Source organism: Crinia signifera, chromosome 7, assembly GCF_055691185.1.
Source record: "Crinia signifera chromosome 7, ASM5569118v1, whole genome shotgun sequence".
In the NCBI taxonomy this organism is placed as follows: domain Eukaryota; kingdom Metazoa; phylum Chordata; class Amphibia; order Anura; family Myobatrachidae; genus Crinia; species Crinia signifera.
Genome location: NC_139223.1, coordinates 61797195 through 61817750, shown reverse-complemented (window position 1 = coordinate 61817750; position 20556 = coordinate 61797195). Strand labels below are relative to the sequence as shown.

At 44.3% G+C, this 20556-nt stretch overlaps 1 protein-coding gene across 1 annotated transcript in view; it reads left to right on the top strand.

Annotated features, from left to right (window-relative positions):
- DAGLB (diacylglycerol lipase beta) overlaps positions 1-20556 on the top strand; it is a 36707-nt gene that overhangs the window by 3123 nt on the left and 13028 nt on the right. Inside the window, exons 3-9 of the mRNA XM_083153214.1 lie at positions 730-904; positions 2357-2618; positions 3494-3616; positions 5356-5483; positions 5937-6063; positions 6146-6229; positions 6399-6476. Of these exons, the coding sequence (XP_083009340.1) occupies positions 730-904; positions 2357-2618; positions 3494-3616; positions 5356-5483; positions 5937-6063; positions 6146-6229; positions 6399-6476 (977 nt within the window). The remainder of the gene's footprint in view (positions 1-729; positions 905-2356; positions 2619-3493; positions 3617-5355; positions 5484-5936; positions 6064-6145; positions 6230-6398; positions 6477-20556) is intronic.

The following is a 20556-nucleotide window of genomic DNA, read 5'->3' as shown; positions in this document are numbered from 1 at the left end:
CTTTCTAATTGGCTTGTGTTGTGTTTTCCTTGACTTTTGAATTGTAAGGTTGACCCTGCCCATGTAGTAATTAGTGTTCATTCTAGCACCCGCTATCTTTGAAAACCCATGCAGTTCCTCTTCCCTGCCTGGGGAGTCGCTGTCTGCTCTGGTGTTTCTAGCACAGGTCTGGTTTGCATATCATTGCTGATATACAGACCACACTGTGCTAGAAGCACTACAGCGTCACCCTAGACAGGGTTTTTAAAGCTAGCGGGTGCTAGAATGAACAGTAGTAATAATAGCCTTATCCTGAAGAATTGGTAACCTTGCCGACTTCTGTAGAGGAGAGCCACGTAGCCACAGCTATTGCCACATTGGTACACTAACAGTACATTCCGGTTCTGCTACTTCTTCTTAATCATATTTTCTTCTGGGACTGACGTTCTTTATATGTGTGAATGCCCTTAAGATATTCTCTAAATATGTTTGTAACACGTTGCAACTGGTTTCTTTAATCCAGCGGTTTTGAGAATAGACCAGTGATTGATTTGGGTTTTGGTTTGTTTTAGGAGGCAGGAGATCATATGTCATCGGCAATGTAACAATATGCCACAGGACTGTACCTGTGTATCATTATCTAGTCTTTATATGGATTTATCTGATGATGGAATAAATAATAGAGCATGGCCACGTGTGTGAATATTGCACTTACATGTATAGTCACTTTCTTCTGTGTTCCTTTTACAGGTACGATCTCCAACCCAGGCCCCAGGAAGTGCATGCCTAAACTGGTCTACATCCGCCTGGCCCTCTATGTGCCCGAGTGTGTGTGGGCAGTTCTAGGTGCAGTCTGGGTGTCAGACAATGGGGTGCAGTGTGACAAAGCCGTGGTGCATGTTATCCTGGTTACAGTTATCGCCAGGTAAGGCCTCCAAACTGGCCTCTTACACATTTCTATTCTACAGCAAGTGCTTCAAGGAACAGGGGTTGGGATTAGCTCACAGATCATGTCTAGGTAGACAGTCACTAGGTCGGCGTTGACAAAAGGTCGACATGGTCTATGACAATGGGTCTGTTGTCACAGCGCAGCAAAGAAGCCTGAATCGGGCCCACGGTGACTCACCGCTGCGCTCTTTAGTCTTTGCCAGTCCTAATCAGAGTCCAGGTGGATGGTAAAGAATTAAAGTCAACCTTTTGCTTGTGTCATCCTTTTGTCAATCTTTTGGTGTCAACCTGTTGACTTTCTACCTAGACATTTGTCTGTGAGCCTTTTGGATACTTTTCAGGACATGCTGGGTCCGTATAAGTGAGATTTAGAGCAGTCATTGTGTCAGGCAGGGCAGTGTTCTACAGTTATTTCTGGAAAGCCGTATAAGACGAAGTACTATATAGTTACCAAATGAGAGGGGCTGAGTGGTCGTAGATGATGTTAGATTTGCAGTAGATTATACTTTTATCAGTATCACCTAAGGACCATGCATTGTGTTGCATCACAGCCAGCCTCTCTCTTTACTAGCACAGGGATTGGAGTTGTTCAACAGGAAAAAGACTCTTTATCCAGGAAAAAGTAATATTTTGTTGCTCGGCAAGTTCCTTTAATCCTGAGCTGGTGTGAAGTCACGGAACTGTTGTCGGAAAACGAGCAAGTTGTGCAACAGCCGACTGTTCATTTTTTGTTGCTACAAATGAAAAATCTAGGAAAAGTTGTCAGATAAACTCCCCTTATTGCCAATCACTTCTGAGATCACCATGGCCGCTGGTAGTCCTCAAAGCCAGAGCATTTTAAAGTAGTTTTCAGCAGAACATATCTGACCCTTTCAGACTCCGGGGCCCAATTATTATTCAATGTTTTCCACTAATTCCCCGAAAACACCCGTTTTGAGGGGTTAGCCGCAGATATTAAGTACCTCCGGCATGTATCGTGGAAGGACTGCTGCAGGAATCTCCAATACCTGCTGAGATCCCTCCTGTTCTGCCGGCAGCCACATCCCCCATAGATTTCTGCCTGATTGACCAATATCCAGAATGTGAAGCATTGAGAATGGTGGATCCTCACTGTACTTCTGGCTGCAGTGGGCACGCTGCGGTCAGCAGGTTGCGGGGGGGTCAGCTCTGGCCAAGCATGTGCAGATCCCCCGACTGAGCAGTTTGCAGAGACGGTTTTCTTTCTGCTCCTTCCTGTCCCTGTCTCTGCTCTGTGGTAAATGCTGCCGATGGTATCGCATATTGCAGCCTGGGTGGTAAGATCCCACTCCGATTGCATATGTGATCCTTAGTAAATGGGCCCCTCTGTCTGTACACGGGACTAGCACATGTGCCAGAATATGAATGACCTAGGAGACCGCAGTGTGTCACGCTTGTCTTTGTGTTGCAGTTGGGCTATTATACTGTCCACCGCCGTTGCTGTTGTGATCGTCTTTGACCCGTTGGGCAACAAGAAAGCTCTGTATTATGCGGGGAGTGAAGATCACAACCTGGAGAGCAGCCAGTCGCAGCAGGTGCTGTACAACATCAAGAAGACCGCCACAAGAGTTTGGGAGACTCGTTTCCGCCTGCTCTGCTGCTGTATAGGCAATGACAATGACAACAGAGTGGCTTTCTCCAGTATTGCCGAGCTCTTCAGCACTTACTTCTCCGTAAGCTTCTCCATGCATTTAGATGCAGTGTTCAGCATGCACAAAGCTGCGCTCTTGATATTTATTGTTATTCCCAATCAGATACAATGATTTCTAGTGCACTTTTCATAACTTGACAGCGGCATGAGTTTATAGCCATGATCCAATACATGTAATTGGATTCTGAATGGGTTTCGTAATGTGAAAATAACAAGAGGCCCTCTTCCCTCTTGTTACGTCCCTTGTGCTATAATTGCCACCAGTGCTTTGTCTTAGTCTGTTTCTCCCCTTCAGCATTTGAGACTGTCTGTTTGCCTACATGATGGGCAAAGGACCTTTTGAGAGCTGGTGTGTGTGTGTGTGTGTGTGTGTAGGTTAAATAATGACCCGCAGTAGGTGAAAGCTAGTTTGTCCCCTCCATAATAATAACAACAACACAAAAGCAAGTGTCCCCTCTTGAGTTAATTTTTGTAGTGTGTGTGAATTCTCTTCCTTAGGGGTCTCCTGTACATGAATGGGGATTTAAAAAATGTCCTTACGTTGGCTGTTATGTAGGGTACACACCAGAACGATCATGATCTTGAGCAGATGTTGAGATGATCATACGATGGTCGCACGATCTGTTGGAGCACATGATCTGCATACGATCCGATCATGATCTGTACCTAGTTGAAGGGATCGTTTTCAAATCCTCACTGCAGCAGGTAGGATCTGCAAAAGGACCAAAGGGGATGCGCGTCGGATCGGAATCGGATCTAAAACATGACCAATTTACATACAATCGGTTGAAATTGAGGGAATTGAGGCCAAATCGTTCTGATGTGTACCCAGCATTAGTTGCTAGAGATTCCGCTTATGTGAGAGCATGTATATTTATTATCGTACGTCTCTTTCAGGACACAGATTTGGTTCCTAGTGATATTGCTGCCGGGCTGACTCTCCTTCACCAGGAACAGGACAAAGTAGAGCTGAGTCTGGATCCGGATGAGGTTGTGTCCCAGTCGCCACAACATTCTTCGGTAAGTCTGGGGTGTTAGCTTTGGCCATGTGACTGATGCTCGAAGTGCGGAAAGGTGGGGTTATCCATTTTATGCAGTTGTTACGGTGTTACCCATGAAAATATTTGAGTAGACAAATTTGTGTTGCTCTGTGTACTGCAGTGAGCATAGTGATAATAAATGAAGGCAGAATAGTGTGTGAGGAGGTCAGACAGCAGTTGTAGCTGAGCATGGATTACCTCAAGGCTACAAATTCGTACAGGTCTGAATTCGGCCCCGTCACTGCAAATTTTCATTCACCAGGGCACTCGCTGCCTGATTGACAGGTGGGGAGCAGTCTGAGGTGGCTGGCTGGCTGGCGTTTCATGGGCGTGGGTGGACCACAGTGAAACTTGGGCAGGCAGATGGCGTTGCATGATGTTAGCTCCAGCCCCCATCTTAACAGTAAGTCCTGGATTACTTTTGTCAGCAAACAGAGGAATAATCATTGGATGGTGAGTAACGAGCAGGTGCATGCGAGTGGATGTGTACGCATACACATCCGCTCACAGCGTACCAGGGGGATTTGGGCGGTGGGGTGGGCGTGCTTTGGCAGGGATCGGAATATAAGCAGCCTAGCGAGCAGGTCTGAATCAGGCCGTATGTTACTAGGAAGAGTAGCGCACATGGCATTGTAACCCCTTGCTGGCATACCACAGTGCAGGATATCAGATGATGGCGAAAGCACCAAGATCATCTGCAAAACAGAATTTTGCTGACCTTCAGGTATGGATTCAATGGCCAGCCCAATAACAGGAGGTGATATTATACAAGGCCCAGCAGGGCATCACTTCTGTGGAGAGGCCTGAATAGAGTACAGTAATGTAAGCGTCTTCTTCAAGGGTCTTGAGTATTCCAGCAGAAGGGTGTTTCCAGTCAGTGGTGTCCATTTTTTATTTAGAATACACAGGATTAAATAGTAAACCCAAATGCTCTTTAATATTAATGGAGATAGAATTGTTGATCCCAAAAACTGTAGTTAATTTGAACTTTAGCATTAGAAATAAGTTATTTAACTTGTATAGGAACAAAAAAGCTTGTTTATAAGGCATAATGAGACCCTGCACCATGGGGTTTATGTAATAGCATAGACCCCAATGTGTAGGCATGACCTGCATGCTGCGGTTTTCCAGTAATTCACATTTGTAGAAGGCTACATGTTTGTATAGAGAGAGGGGGTTATTTAGCCCGGAACGCTGCTCTGCGATCAGATAGCCACCGCCCACCAGAGTGAGAACCTGACCTGTTCAAGGCTGGGATTGGCTTGCGAACACCACACAAATCCATGCACCACTCACTCACCATCTAGAACCCAGAAACTACTCTTCCTGCTCGATAGAAACAGGCTGATTAGGGTGGAAGCGATGTCACACATCTTCCATGAAGACACCTGGGCACGTCTGCATTTCCTCTGACACTCCCAGATAACGGCCGGTGACCACCTCCCAAACGCTGTCTACCTGTCGGTCAAACAGCGGCCGGCTTGCGATTTAAAATAATTGCTGATTTTTGTCACTGTTTGGCGTTGAGCATGCGTACTGTGATCCATACGCATGTGCAGTCATTTGATAATCGGTCTCCGTACGAATTTGCACAATCCGGTCTGATTAACCCCAGCAATTGTGAGATTCTTCCTATTTCTTTCTATGTTATGGTAAGTTTTTATGTATCTGCGTTTGCAGGCATAGCGGCTGCTGATGTCATAGGATCTGTCGTTTCAGAGAGAAGACCTGGAAATGGAGTTGGATAAGGCGGCCCACTATATGCAGTTTGCAGCAGCAGCCTATGGGTGGCCCCTCTATGTATACAGCAACCCCCTGACCGGACTGTGCAAGCTGTGTGGCGAATGGTGAGTGGTTACCCTCTTATTCTACCCAGAGGTGGGGTGGGGGCGATGTAGCCTGTGTGTTCTTTCATCAGCGTGAGCATTTAAAAAGAAGTTATGAATAGACTTTATATACTACTGTATTTTTTTTATTTTTAAAGCGCTGTGGTATATGCTGGCGCTATATACATCTAATAATAATAAAACTAATTTCAATAATTACTAGAGCAAGTTTGGGGCATGCAGATGAATATGAATATATTTATTTCTGTGCTTGTAGGGTTCCTCCTGGCAGCATTTCCAGGTGTGCCAACCTGTATATGTTTCTAGCATGTCTGTTGGAGCGAATCACTGGCACATTTATAAATGTCTGCAAAGTATGGGGCAAACACAGCCATTATAATGTAATTGTATTAGATAGAGAAAAAGGCTTTTTGTCCTGTCAATGCTTCTTCCAATGATTTCTGTTCTCTCCAGTTGCCACAACCGGAGGGCTCAGCAGGATATTGTAGGTGGCGATCACCTGAACTGCCACTTTGGCTCCATCTTGCAAACAACAGGACTCCAGTACCGAGATTTCATCCACATCACCTTTCATAACAAGGTGAGGCAGTGACTGGCTGCATTGCTTTATTACCATATAACATGGATTTCTGGGGTTTTTCCAATAACGTTTTCTATTTTAGATCTATGAAATACCGTTTTTTGTAGCCCTTGATCACAAGACGGAAGCCATCTTGGTAGCGGTCAGAGGAACATTGTCTCTTGAGGTACCCACACTGACTTCTACTAAATACTTGTGTCTGTGTGACTATGTTGCTTCCTCCCCTACAGTAATAAGACCACCCTAGCCTTGCTAGCATGTCCTATACGTAACATAATTCTTACTATAACTGAGTTCCTCCTATCCTCTAACTATATTATCTGTCCTCCTTGCAGGATGTACTGACTGACTTCTCGGCAGACTGTGAGAATCTGCACATGGATGGGATGGAGGGAGATTGCTTTTGCCATAAGGTAAGGTGTCAGTTCATGGAATGATTGGCACTGCAGGACCTACCTGTGACACTATTCCTTATCTTTCAGTGAAATGTATCCCCTTTGGCCGACTAGCTTAATCTAGTCGTGTACGATGCAGGAGATGGACAGTGGCTGGCTGTATGGCTTTCACACCAGTGGTTCAAAAACTGGGTACCTCGGGACACTTGCAAGGGAGCCTCCTGTTCGGGATCCAGAACCAAAACAAATTATTTATGCTCAGTGATTGGTAAAAGCAGTGCTGGTGGCTGCCAATCATAAAGTATGTGGACAATTAGAACCACGACTATGTACACCACATAACTGAACCTAGGGGTGACAGTAGGGATGCCAATCCTGGGACATTTTTTTAATTCCTGGGAATCGGGATTAAAAATGCTCAATCCCGGAATTCCTGGGATTGGCATCCCTAAATGAAAATCACCCCTGTCCCCCACATTAACCTCCTTTTAGCGGGGCAGGCGACAGTGTTGTGGTGGAGCCGCCAGGAGGAGAAGGTAGTCGGTGTTACGCCGTTAACATCTGACATCCTTGGGTACCACCGGGAGCAGTCGTCTGGATGTGGAGGTGCTGCCTGTGCAGCATGGCCTATGACCTAGTCACAATGCTCAGACCATGCGTCGGGGTGCTCAGATGCTGCCCTGCATTAGACTGCGCATACTCAGTCTAATCACGGGATTGGACACTCCAATCCCAGGATTGAAATCCTGGACATTTTGGGGACAAATCCCGGGATCCCGCTGATCCCAATCCCGGGATTGGCCACCCTAGGTGACAGTTAAGCACACTACATCAATAAGAAACTTTTGCACTGGGGTCCCTTAGAAAAAAATTATAATACCCTAGGGGGCCCTGATTCAAGAAAGTTTGGGAACCAGTGCCTCGCACTGACATAATAGACAAGATCAGGGGTAGCCAACTCCAGTCCTCGAGAGCTACCTACAGTGCATGTTTTCCAGCTCACCTCGCAGGTACTCAGGTGCGCTCATTACTGACTAACACATTTTAAATCAGGCATGTCCAACCTGCGGCCCTCCAGATGTGCTAAAACTACACATCCCAGCATGCATTGCCATCATTTTAGCATTCCCTAATAGCCAAATTGTGGCAAGGCATGCTGGGATGTGTAGTTTTAGCACATCTGGAGGGCCGCAGGTTGGACATGCCTGTTTTAAATGATCCACAGGTGGAGCTAATTATTTCACTTGTGATTCGGTGAGGAGACCTGGAAAACATTAACTGTTGGTAGCTCTCGAGGACTGGAGTTGGCTACCCCTGGACAAGATGATTCGATTGCTGGAGACATTAAAAGGACCATTATATTAGTCAGTTGAAGCAATCCCCATTACTTTCTATGAGGACCATGAAATGCTCAGTTTACAAGCGTAACCGCTCAGCACTTGCCCAATTAGCTAATACCATGGTTTCCTATATTTATTTATTATTTATTTATTAACAGTTTCTTATATAGCGCAGCATATTCCGTTGCGCTTTACAATAGCAGACAGTGATACAACAAAACAGGGTATTTACAGACAGTCAAAATGTAGGAGGGCCCTGCTCGCAAGCTTACAATATATATATCACATTGATCTTGCAGCCGTGCACACTGCTCTGCTGTACATGTGCAGCCTGATGGCCCTGCATGCTCAGTAGGCAAGCAGAGACAAAACCTGGCTGTAAGGTGATAGTGTAATCTTTCACTTTACTGTATACTCTTTGCTGGGGTTGGGCTCTTATTGGAGCCACTGTCAGGGTATTAATGGGCCCTTCCTAAATTGGCCCCTGTGTCTACAGCTTTATCACTTTGATTCTTGTAGACTCTGGGATGACTTTTTTTTTCCCCATTTTGTCTGTGTAGTTTTTGTTAAAACCTTAGAGTGTGTAAACACGGTGCGATTCTGCATCCGCGGATATCGATACGATAATGGTGAACGCAGGGACCCGGCATTGTGTCGGCATCGGCTGTTGTGCAACAAATGGTGGTGGAGGGGGGAGGAGCGGGGGCCATGGTGTATTGTGCAGCATGGTATTGATTATGAGTATATAGTCCAAATCGATAGCCAAAATCACACAGTGTGTATACACCAACACTTGTGTTACTGAAAATGGTTGTGTACAGTGTTCCCTCTAAGCTGTGCGCACGTGCGCGCGCACACAACTCGACGAGCGTGCGCACAGACATTACAACAGAGCGCACAAAGCAGCAGTGGTCCCTTTTTGCAGTTCTGGACTCAATTAATGTGTGTTTCACCCATTAACTACATTGTGTGCTGTGTTTTGAATGTTTAAATGTTTAATATCATTTTGAAGTAAAGTTAACACAAATGCTAAACGTCATTTTCCAGTTATATATAAGTGACACACAAAATTTTTAATTTCCTTCCAAAGTTGCACAGCCAAAATCTTTTGCCGCACACAGCCTTCGTAAAATTAGAGGGAACATTGGTTGTGTAATCAGTAGCTCATGCAGTGGCGGAACTACCGTGGGTGCAGGGGGTGCAGCTGCTATGGGGCCCGGCGGCGGGGGGGGCCCGTGGACAGCAAGCAGTCCCCTGCACCCTCAGTAGTTAAACTACTACTGCCGGCTCTGCACGGCGCTACCCCCCGCCCGTCTCCTTCCTTATTGTACAACCCCCAACTGGCTTCTTACTTGCCGTAGTGGAGGCGCGCTGAAGCAGGCGGCCGCGGCAGCTTTATAATTGTACGGCGCTACCCCCCGCCCGTCTCCTTCCTAATTGTACAACCCCCAACTGGCTTCTTACTTGCCGTAGAGGAGGCGCGCTGAAGCAGGCGGCCGCGGCAGCGTTATAATTAAATAATTTAATTATAAAGCTGCCGCGGCCGCCTGCTTCAGCGCGCCTCCTCTACGGCAAGTAAGAAGCCAGTTGGGGGTTGTACAATTAGGAAGGAGACGGGCGGGGGGTAGCGCCGTGCAGCGCCGGCAATAATAGTCAGGAAAGAGGCAGCAGCATAAGAAAGGGGGTTGGTGAGGTTGGCGCTGTGCGCCACTGAGTGACCGCAGAAGGAGCCGCAAGGGGGCATGGGTCCTGTCGCCATGTGAAGCCCGAACATGGAGAGGAGTGATGCGCAGGATGCCCGCCCCTCTTCCTGCATGGCAGACTGGCCCACGCTGACAGCTCACTGTGTGGCCTCGACAGAAAGTATGGGTGAAGTCTGGCTGGCTGCTGCTGCTGCTGTTGGTGGTGAGATAAACCTGTTGCAGCAGCACCGTTTTAAAATGATTTATCTACTTTTTTTTTTTGTATGTTGATCTGAGTTTCTGTGTTTTTTTTCTTAATGTGTTTATCATATCAGGCTGTGACTATTGGCATCGCTTGTAATGGGCCTTGCAGTGTCACATAATGTGTAAGGGTATTACAGTGTGTCGCATATTGTCTAAGGGGCATTGCGGTGTGTTGTATATTGTGTAATGGCCCTTGCGGTGTGTTGCATAATGTGTTAGGGTGTGTCGCATATGGTGTAAGGGTATTGCAGTGTGTCGCATTTTGTGTATAGGGCCTTGCAGGGTGTCACAGATGGTGTAAGGGTATTACAGTGTGTTGCATAATGTGTAAGGGTATTGTGGTGTGTAGCATATTCTGTAAGGGGCATAACAGTGTGTCGCATAATGCGTAATGGGCATTGCCGGGGGGGCCCCATTAGAAATTTTGCTATGGGGCCCACAAAGTTCTAGTTACGCCTCTGAGCTCATGTCATTTATGGCATCTGACGGCGACCTTCAGTCTTTCTACTTCGAGATCAAGTTCAGTAATGATTTCAATGGTTTAACCCCAAGCTGTCTGGTTTTCTTTTCCTAATATATAAACCAGAGCAAGGTGACCAGCACAAGTGTCATGTCAGTGACTTAGAGATTCATGCAGATGTATCGTTCCATGTTTGTTCCTGAGCCACTGTGACTCCTACTCATATGTATAGCCCAGTGGTATCAAACTCATGGCCCTCCATCTGTTGTGGAACTACACATCCCAGCATGCCCTGCCACATATTTTATATAATTGATTGATAAAACTGTTGGGATGTGTAGTTCCACAACAGATGTAGGACCATGAGTTTGACACCACTGGTATAGCCTGTTATTGGTAATTGTGTTTAAGGGCCTGATTCAGAGCTGTAGACAATGGTGATTATGGGTTGACTGTACGTGTGTCACGGTCACACTGCATACCCACCAAGGAACCTTAACGGTGTCGCAGTGAAGATTTATTTGCGAAGTTATTGAAATTAAGGGACTGCTTGGGGGAGATAATCTGGATCATCTCAATGCTCGATGATCGTAGGGTCTGTGACTGCTGCAGCATACCTGTATGTAGTTGCGTTTATCTGTGAAGCTGCTGGTGGGAGTTTAAAGAAATCCGGGTACCTGTCAGCTGCATATTTTCATGGATCTGCGGTACACAGCATTGCAGCCGCGAGTGTATTACCAGAGAACACTGAATCAGGCCATAAAAGCAGATATGTTGGAATAAAGAGCTAGTAGACATATTTGGGTTCTTCTGGCCAGTAATGGGATAATCCTGGAAGCATCTACTCTCCTGTGACTGTATTCCTGTTGGTGTAATGACTGTATAGGATTCCATCTTCATGTCCGGGCATGCTCAGGAAAGGCCTGGCTACAGTTTGCTATGTCTCAGGTGTAGAGTTTGGGGTCTCTCTGATGTGTGTGTATAAATATATATTATATCATATCATATGATATAGATTATATTATATATTGATACAACACTTTATGTATTTAATATCTGCCTTTATACTATAATAGGCCTACAAGATAGGTTGACTTGTAACTAGAGGGGTAATATAATCACTAGTCAATCACACAGAGATGTACTTCACATAAACGTTTGGATACATATAAGTGTGATTGACCCACAGGGTAAATACTGCTATATCTACTGTCTGGGAGCTAAACCATTAAAATATACTTTACACATATATTTTATCCCAGCTCATTGACTATGTGAAAATTATGTTACAGAATACAATTGTCAACCAACCTTGCAGTCCCTATACAATATAGTGCAAGATATACATATACTGATCTCTTATGAGATATTTAGAGATCCCAACAAGAGAGTTCGAGACACGGAATGTCAGCTCTATTAAAATGATACTTTATTCTAGATACACAAATAATACAAGATAAGAAACACAATGATAATAAGTCCTATAATACTATACGCTTCCTTATTTATGGTACCTACATAACAAACAAAACACTTATACTAACCTACACAATACACATACTATACACTTGCAAGAATATTTTGAGGGTAAATGTGAATAACTACCTGACGTCTCAGGAATCTTCCTTCTCAGCCGTCCCTCTGGTCTGAACTGACTACTAACTATCCGTACCTCCCTTATATTACAAACCTCCCCCATTGAGTTTGCCTGTTCTCAGGGCATTATTGATATTCCCAGATATCAAGTTTTATGGTTTTCCTGTTTGTTCAGATGTTCTAGGATGTGGGCATGGTGGGACCTTGTGTTTGATGGCATTTGACATTGTTTGTTCTCTTTGAAGTGCGCCTGGTTTATTCCACCTCTAGGGTGTGACTATGAACAGTTGTATCTTGTCCTGTAATATAACTAGACAATAGTTTGCTTGCATTTGTTAGATGTATACTACAGGTTCGACTGGGGTTAATTGACTCTCATGCCTACATATCTGTTCGCATATCAGCTGGGTTTTGTTTCTATTCAATTTATATCCTGGGAAGTGGCATACATCAACTGGTTTATGCTTAACTTAGTTAACAATGGTGTGTATAACTGGGGAAGCAACACCTCTATCTACTAACGAGCGTGTCCTTGACCATTTGTTTCCCTTGGGGCTACAGGAAGCCTAGATTGTGTTGAAAGAGAGATCAATCAGATTGAATTGTTACATGGGGATTATTCTGATTACTTGCAAGTGTCTCCTGTCTACAATACAGCCTGTCTAATATACATTGGCCCACAATTTTGCCTTCCAGCACAAACTACATAAATACAAATACATTTAACTTATATACCCATTCGATTTATAACTACATTACATGATAGTATTAAGATGACATTTAATTTCTCCGCAAGCCGATTAATATGGCAACAGTACCCCGCTTGTGGCCAGGAGAATTGATGCTGATGGCCACACATATATTTAAGATAATGATTGCACATATCTAGCGTCTATCAGGTTTTCAAGTTTCCTACGTTCATGTCTCATAAGACGTTTAAGCCATAATATCAGTAAAATTAGAGTGATTAGCAAGATTGTTTGTCCGATTAACAAGCCCTTTAAACTCAACTCAAGCCAGGTGTTGGTCATGGCGATTTCAAAATCTCCATCATGAAGTAATTCATTCAGGGTGGTATCTGCCTTCTTGACCATGTTATTAATTTGGACTATGTGTGTGTCTTTCCTATCCAGGAGTTTCTCTAAATTTAGGGTTAATGAGTCTATGTGTATGTTGAACGCAGGTGTATATTCTCCAAGATTGGAGATTTCTGGTTCACTATCAATATTTATGTCCTCTTCATAAACAGGAATTGGGGTGATCACAGTCTGACCAATAGAGGTATACTCATGTGGACTGAAACAGAAATTTGGGTTTGGCACTGGACACGACTTTCCTCCATACCAGAACTTCTTGTGGTTTGTGACCACGCAATACTGTCCATTCATGTTGTATGTAACCTTAGTTGTTGGAGTTCTCCACTTCGTTAGCTGTACTGGACATGCAACGTCCCTGGTCGTGTAGCTGGCCGATGTGTTTGCACTGTGTCTGGTATCTCTCAAAGCTTTGCTGTGAGTGAAGTTTAGTCCATTTATATCCGTAAGCAAGGTGCTTGGCGTACTTGGTTCCAGACCGCAGATTGGTGTCTCAATTTCAAAAACATTGCAGCGGCACAAATATCGATTGTCCTTGACTGCACAGCAAGCAGTATGCGGTACTTTCCATGTGTCGTTGACTTGGACCAGCAGTTCTGGAAGGTCCAGCCGCTCTTTGTAAATGTCCTTTTCCAAATATCCAATAGAGTGGACGGTACACAGTTTATCAAAGACAGCTTTGTCTGGCTCGAACACTGGGAGAGAGATTGTAAAGGAAACATACAGTATATCATTCACTGCACAAGGATGTTGCTTGTTGTGGCAATGAGGTGAACCTCTGTTTGGGTGTGGGGTCACAGCACCTAAGTTCCGGATCGTAGAGATAGGCAGGGGTCTGCAGCCGTCGTTCGGGGTATTTTTCCCATGTCCAGTGTTAGATTGTGAGCAATACCACTTGGTCAGATCATTACCTCTAAAAATATCAGGTATTCTACCAGATTGTATGTCTCTAATTACATGTGTGATTGTATTGAGGACATAAGTACCATATGCAGTGCATATGATCTCTTTACCTATATGATTTTGTGTGGCTTCTCTATTGTTGAGCTCAATGATTTCATTGATCTTGGCTTGGGTCTCTGATAACAATCTTGCTATATCATGCATGTTATAAACAGTAAATTTTTCTTCACTGGCCAGACCCTCAATACCCTGCAGGACAGGCTTCAGAACATATTGCCCCTCTTTCTGCTCAAAATTTCCCACATGTCTGCGGATTACCTCCAAATCCGCCCTATTCCAAATTGACATCCCGGAACCAAACAGTCCAGGGATGGATCCAATGATGCCATCTAGGCTTTGTAATTTTCTAGATCTAAAAATACCTTTTTGGTGAGGGTTAGCCTGTCCTGTGTACGGGTCTTGAGTTCTGCTCTGGTGAGAAGTAACAATATCTACTAATAAGGAAGCGTAAAACAAAGAAACACTACTATTTACACAATGACCGAATTCTGCCATGTTCCATTTAGACAAGTTGAGGACTACTGGCACATGTATATATTTTACATTGTTTATGAGGGAACCAGGAATGGAAGTAGCCGTAAGTCCACTCATGGGCCCTTCACTGGTTTGTGGGCATGCAATTGGCGTAGGAGATGGAAATATTGTTCCCTTGGTTGTGGCAATTGTTGGGTTAGGGGCTACCTTTCGGGAGACATTAAGCATGATGCTTCCCGGGACATAAGTTCTTTGCGCAGTGGGTGGATTTCCATATGTAGTAATGGGAATGATGAAACCATAGGTCCAGGTTCCTGTGTCTGTGAGCTTTGCGTGGCTAAGCAATAAGGATCCATTTGGGAAAACGTGTACTCTACCGCGATACTGTGGCGAGTTTCCTGCGCTACCATTATCCCAGGCTTTGTATCCTTTATGCTCTGGGCCCCACCAGGATACTTGTTCTCCCGTTGTGCCGTGTACGGACACTGGAAGGAGGATGGATTCTCCCTCTCCGCAATGGATCGGATTGGCTTCCACTCTGATAGAAATATTAATTTCACTGGTATCCTGGAGTTGGAGGCTCAACAGTAACGACAGGATCAAACTTGGGATTCTCATTTTCCTGTAAAATAATAAAAAAACAATTATGAGGGGGGGAAAGATGAAATTTCATGAGGAGAGAAAATGTGAATTATTCAGTTGATCCATCTCCTTTGTACAGTTTCATTTGGTTGGCATGTACCCATTTGTCCTGCACTTTCTTTGTGTCTTTGATTCTGATTTTATACACTGAGGGACTCAGTCTATCCATTATTACAAATGGTCCTCTCCACTTCTTGCCCAGACAATGTTCTGTGGGGCGGAGTTCTAAAAGCATAACTTTTTCTCCCACTTCCCAACAATTCTCCTTTACCCCTTTGTCAAAACAGGCCTTAGCTTTTCTCTGCGCTTTCCCTAGGTGTTGTGCTGCAAACAGATGAACCTCTGTGAGTGCTTTTTCCAGTTTTGTAAGGTACTGGTCCATGGACAGCCTATCAATAGAGGGGGTGTGCATGTCTATCCAGAGATGCTCGGGCAGCCTCATTTGTCTGCCTGTCATTAACTCAAAGGGTGTTAATCTAGTGGCTGATGATGGTGTGGCCCTTATCGCCATTGCCACTAGGGGTGACAAATTATCCCAATTCTTGCCATTTATGTCCACAAGCTTTCTTAACATTGTTTTGATATGTCTATTAGCTCGTTCTACCTGTCCTGAAGATTCTGGGTGATATGGAATGTGGAAGCTTTGTTTTATTCCCAGCATCTTTAGGCAACTTTGCATCACATTACCTGTGAAATGTGAGCCCTGGTCTGATTCAACTGATGCTGGGAGACCCCACCGTGTGAAAATCTGCTCAACCAGGATTTTAGCTGTGCTTAAAGCAGTGTTATTTTTAGTAGGAAAAATTTCTACCCATTTTGAAAATAAGTCAGTCACAACCAACACATATTTGTTACTTTTAGTTGTGACCGGCAGAGGGCCCATGTAATCAATTTGCAATGCGTTCCAGGGACCTTCCCTCCTCTGTATTCTCAAGGGAGCATTTATCTTTCTAGGCGCTGGGTTAACTTGGGCACATACCACACAGTTGTCGCAGTATTGCTGTACATCTTTCCCCATGTCTGGCCACCAACCTACTGTTTTTAGTCTCTGGTGTGTTTTTTCTACACCCTGGTGTCCACCTGTAGGGAGGTCATGTACAAGATAAATCATTTCATGTCTGTACTCTTTTGGGACCACCCATGTTACATCTTCCCCGTTGTGGATAAGGAGCTCCTTGTCCTTGGTTAATGTAAGGTTGTGCATGTATTTTGCCAATGTGTTTCCCTCTGTTAAATTTAATTCCTCATTTCTAAATTTTTGAATGATTTCCTTAATTTCAGGGTCCTGCCTTTGAATCTCTGCAATGTCTGGTGCATTTATCATTTCTGGCCTTTTTGTTACTGCACATACAAGAGGGCACACAGTTGATTCTGTGCTTGCTTTTGGTATCTGCCATGGCTCCCCCTCTTGTGCCCCTGTTAAGGTCAGACATTTCATTGTTCTCATGGTGTGGTGATGTTAGGGAATGTCCTTTGACTTTACAAACCCAGGGGACATGTGCTAGGTTCTGTGCCAAGGACACTATGTACCTAAGGAGGTCTGTATATTTCAGAGGGCTTCCATCAGATGAGGTATACTGATGCGTGTGCCAAAAGGGCAAAAATTCTGTAAGGGCATTACATACCCATGCTGAGTCAGAGTACAATGCAATCTCATTTTTGTGGTCTTTAAACAATTCAAGGGCATGTGCTATTGCTGCCAGCTCAGCATACTGTGCAGACTTTACATCGCAAGAGCGAGACACAGACTGTGGTGTGGTTTGAGGCTGCAGTATGTACAGACCAAAACCTGCATGGGGTGACCCTTCTATGTAAAAACATGAGCCATCCGTAAATATCTGAGTGGTGTGTTCAGGGGCTGTAGCCTCCTGTGACATTGCTCTAAAGAAATGTTTTGAATGGTCAGCTGGGGGTAATTCACATGTATGTGGTACTCCCTGGTAAATGAGTCCATATGCACAAGCAGATGGGCTGGCAGTAGCTTTCACTGTAATGTCCCTATCCTGCAACAAAAGAGCCCAGTGAGCTAATCTGGCATTAGAAACATTTCCATCTTTGATCCGGTCTGTGAGGAGGAACCTTGTTGGTGTGTGAGTGGAATGTAAGATGATTGGGTTCAGGCCAATCATGTATGTGAACAATTTCACTGCCCAAAATGTGGCCAGAAGGTGTTTTTCACATGCAGAGTATTTCAATTCCACAGGTGTTAGCAACTTTGATGCATAGGCTATGGGCCTCTGTTGTGCATGTATGTCCTGTGACAAGACTGCTGACATGGCTGTCTCTGTTGCTGCTGTCTCTATGTGAAAAGGTAACTGAGGGTTTGGATTTGCAAGGGCAGGTGCACTAGCTAGTGCTTCCTTTAAGGTTTCCACTGCCTTTGTGTGACTAGGGGTCCATTCCCATTTTACATCCTTTTTAAGGAGCGTGTAGAGAGGTGCAGATGCTTGCGCAAAGTTTGGAATAAAAGTCCTAGAGTAATTTACCAACCCCAGGAAGGATCTCAGTGTTGGGATGCTGACCGGAAGAGGGAGACGAAGGATGGTTTTTACCTTATCTGCCGATATTGCTCTCCCATCAGATGTGACATTGATCCCCAGAAAGGAAACAGAGTCGCACAAGAGTTGCGCTTTAGACGGGTTACACTTCAAACCTGCGTCTTTGAGGATGCCGAGGAGTTCTCTCAGTAACCGGAGATGCTCTTCCTTTGTCTCTGTCACTAGCAAGAGGTCATCTACATACTGTAACAAATTCTTATGGGAAGAAAAGTCAGTTAAAACATCTCTCATGGCAGTGTGAAAGAAACTGGCACTATTATGGTACCCTTGGGGAAGACACGTAAAGGTATATTGTTTTCCCAGAAATGTAAATGCAAATTTGTACTGACACTTCTCAGATAGAGGCAGTGACCAATAACCATTTGAAATGTCTAAGACTGTGAACCATTTATGTTCTGGGCTTAGCATTTTCAGGACGTCTGGCATTGATGCCACTGTAGGTGCGCAGCTATGAGTGAGGCCATTGAGCTTGCGGTAGTCAATTGTAAGACGCCAGGAACCGTCCGGTTTCCTTACTGGCCATATTGGGGCATTGTTTGTGGATACACATGGCCTAATTACATGCTGCTCTAACAGAGAGTCAATTGTCTCCTGAATGAAGCATATAGCCTCTTGTGGGAAATTGTACTGCTTTTGTGGGGGAGGGTCAGGACCACTGACATCAATCAATCTGTTTACCTTTCCACAGTCATGTTTATGTTTAGCAAAGGCATCCTGAAATTCTTCAAGCAATGGCAGAATTAAGTCTTTGTCAGGGTGATTAGCATTAGCCTCAAGTACATTGTATTTAGCATTGTTGGGTTTTACCTCTGCAATAACATGGGAATCTGGTATTATCACAATCTCAGGCATTGTGTTAGGAGGACTTTGCAGGAGTAAAAGATTAGTCAGATCCAATACACATCCATTAGGGATCATAAAATCAGACCCTAACAAATTAGTCTCATTAGGCAGTGAAGCTAATGCAAACGTGTGTATAGCAGATACATCTCCTATTTGTATTGGGAGAGGTTTTGACAATACTGTGTCTACCTTATTCCCAGCAAAGCTTTGAAGGTGAATTGTTTTGCCTGCTGACAGAGTTGAACGTTGTGGTTGGTCATCATGTAGGATAGATATTGCGGCACCTGTGTCTAGTAACATTGTATGTTGGTGGCCCCTGACCATAACTGAGACTTGTGGGCGCCCGCACCTATCTAAAGTGATTGGTGCAACTATCCTTGGGGCCACTGATAGTCAATTTTTATCTTTTTGTGGGTCGGCTTGCTGCATTTTGTTTGCCTTTTCTAAATGGTCATATTTCTCCTTTATGGCCTGTAGCTGGTGTCTTAGCTCAGTGTAAGTGGGGCCCTGGTATTTAAACTCTGAGTCCTTAGCTCTGTCCCCAAAGTGTTGTGGGTAAGCCATGTGTCGGTTCCAAGCACCATCATTTGAGTGGCCTTGGTAACCTCTTCCTCCTCCCCTAAACATGGGTCTGCTTTTAAACATTCCCCCTCTCCTTTGAGACCCTGCGTTCCATTGTGGATTAAAGGGAGTATTTACTTCTCCTGGAATTTGGGGCCCTTCAACTACCACATGTCTGTTCTCTGGCTGTAATGCTGCAACCCTTTTTACAAAACCTTTTTCATTTTTCTCTGCCATTTTGCGTTGTTTACTGGCCTGAACTGCTTGAAAGGACCGCTGCATTAACCCCATTATTTTATCATAGCTATGCTTTGTGGTGTCTATCAAGTGCTCACACTTAGATTTAATTGTTGGATGTGAGTTATGCACTAACAAATTTTTAAAATCTTTGCTGTTCTTGTTGTTGTTGTTGCTGTTTCCAGCACTATATGCTGCCCATAACCTATTTGCATATATTAATGGGTTCTCTTCAATTTGCTGTTTTATTTCATATGCTACCATTGAGCCTGACACTGAAGGGTTTAATATCTTTTGAAGCTCCTCTATTGTTTCCTTATATGTACCCTTTCCTTCTTTAATTAAATCTGGCAGAGCACTCCAGGCTGTTAAGGGGATTGTTAATTGCAATACCTTAACCTGGTCAGTGATGTTTCTGATTCCTAGCAGTTCACATCTCTGCTGGACATTAGCTGCATGGGAGGTGATGTGTTCTCCTGAACTCATTTTCCCAATCATATCTGCCACTCCCATAAGTGTTTTTATGGGTTGTGGGGGGTGGTTGTCGCTAGGGGCCCTGGAGTGAATGGCCTCCCCCTCGCTATTGAACCCCAGTAGGGTGTCCCTACTCTCAGTGTGGAGTGCTGGTTGTCTATAGGGCCTGTGAGTCTCTATTTCCGTCTGCTCTTCATCACTACTCCCTTCACCTATTAATATAGAGCACTCCCTGTTCCCTGCTGACTCTGCAAACTCTCCCATTGCTATGGGCAACCTAGGGGTATATTCATTAGAATTCCCCTCTCCCCAGCAGTTCTCTCTCTCCTCATGATTTGGGTCCCATTGTTCCCTTTCATATGCATATACAGGACATGGGCCTGTAGCTGCAGCTCCTATTTTAGTGTTTGCAGCAATGTGTCCCTTTAAAACAGAGACTTCTTGCATAAGTTGCCGCTCCCTGTCCATACAAGGGGCATGGTCAACTACCTTTCCTTTCATACACTCTGTAAGATGATTCTGCATAACTTTATAAGCACTTACTATTTCATCTCTTTCTGTTGTAACCTCTGTTAGTGCTTTCCTACACTCTGTTGCTTCTCTTTGAGCAATTTTATGCTTTTGAATGACTTCATTCTGGGAGATTTTACCCATGTCATTAAGTGTTGTTAATGTTTTAAGTTGAACATTTAACTGCTCTATTTTTTCCTTGTTTTCTGTTTCTTTTGAATTAGATTCTTCCCTACACTTTTGGAGGGTTTCAGCTAAACTGATTAGCTTGGTATTCATAGCCATACATGCTGCATACAAGCCTGCAATGGCCATGCCTTTCTGTTTATTTTTCTTTGATGATTTGATTTCATCATCAAATAATCCCTGGACATAGCTCCAGGGGTTTTCATTCAATTTT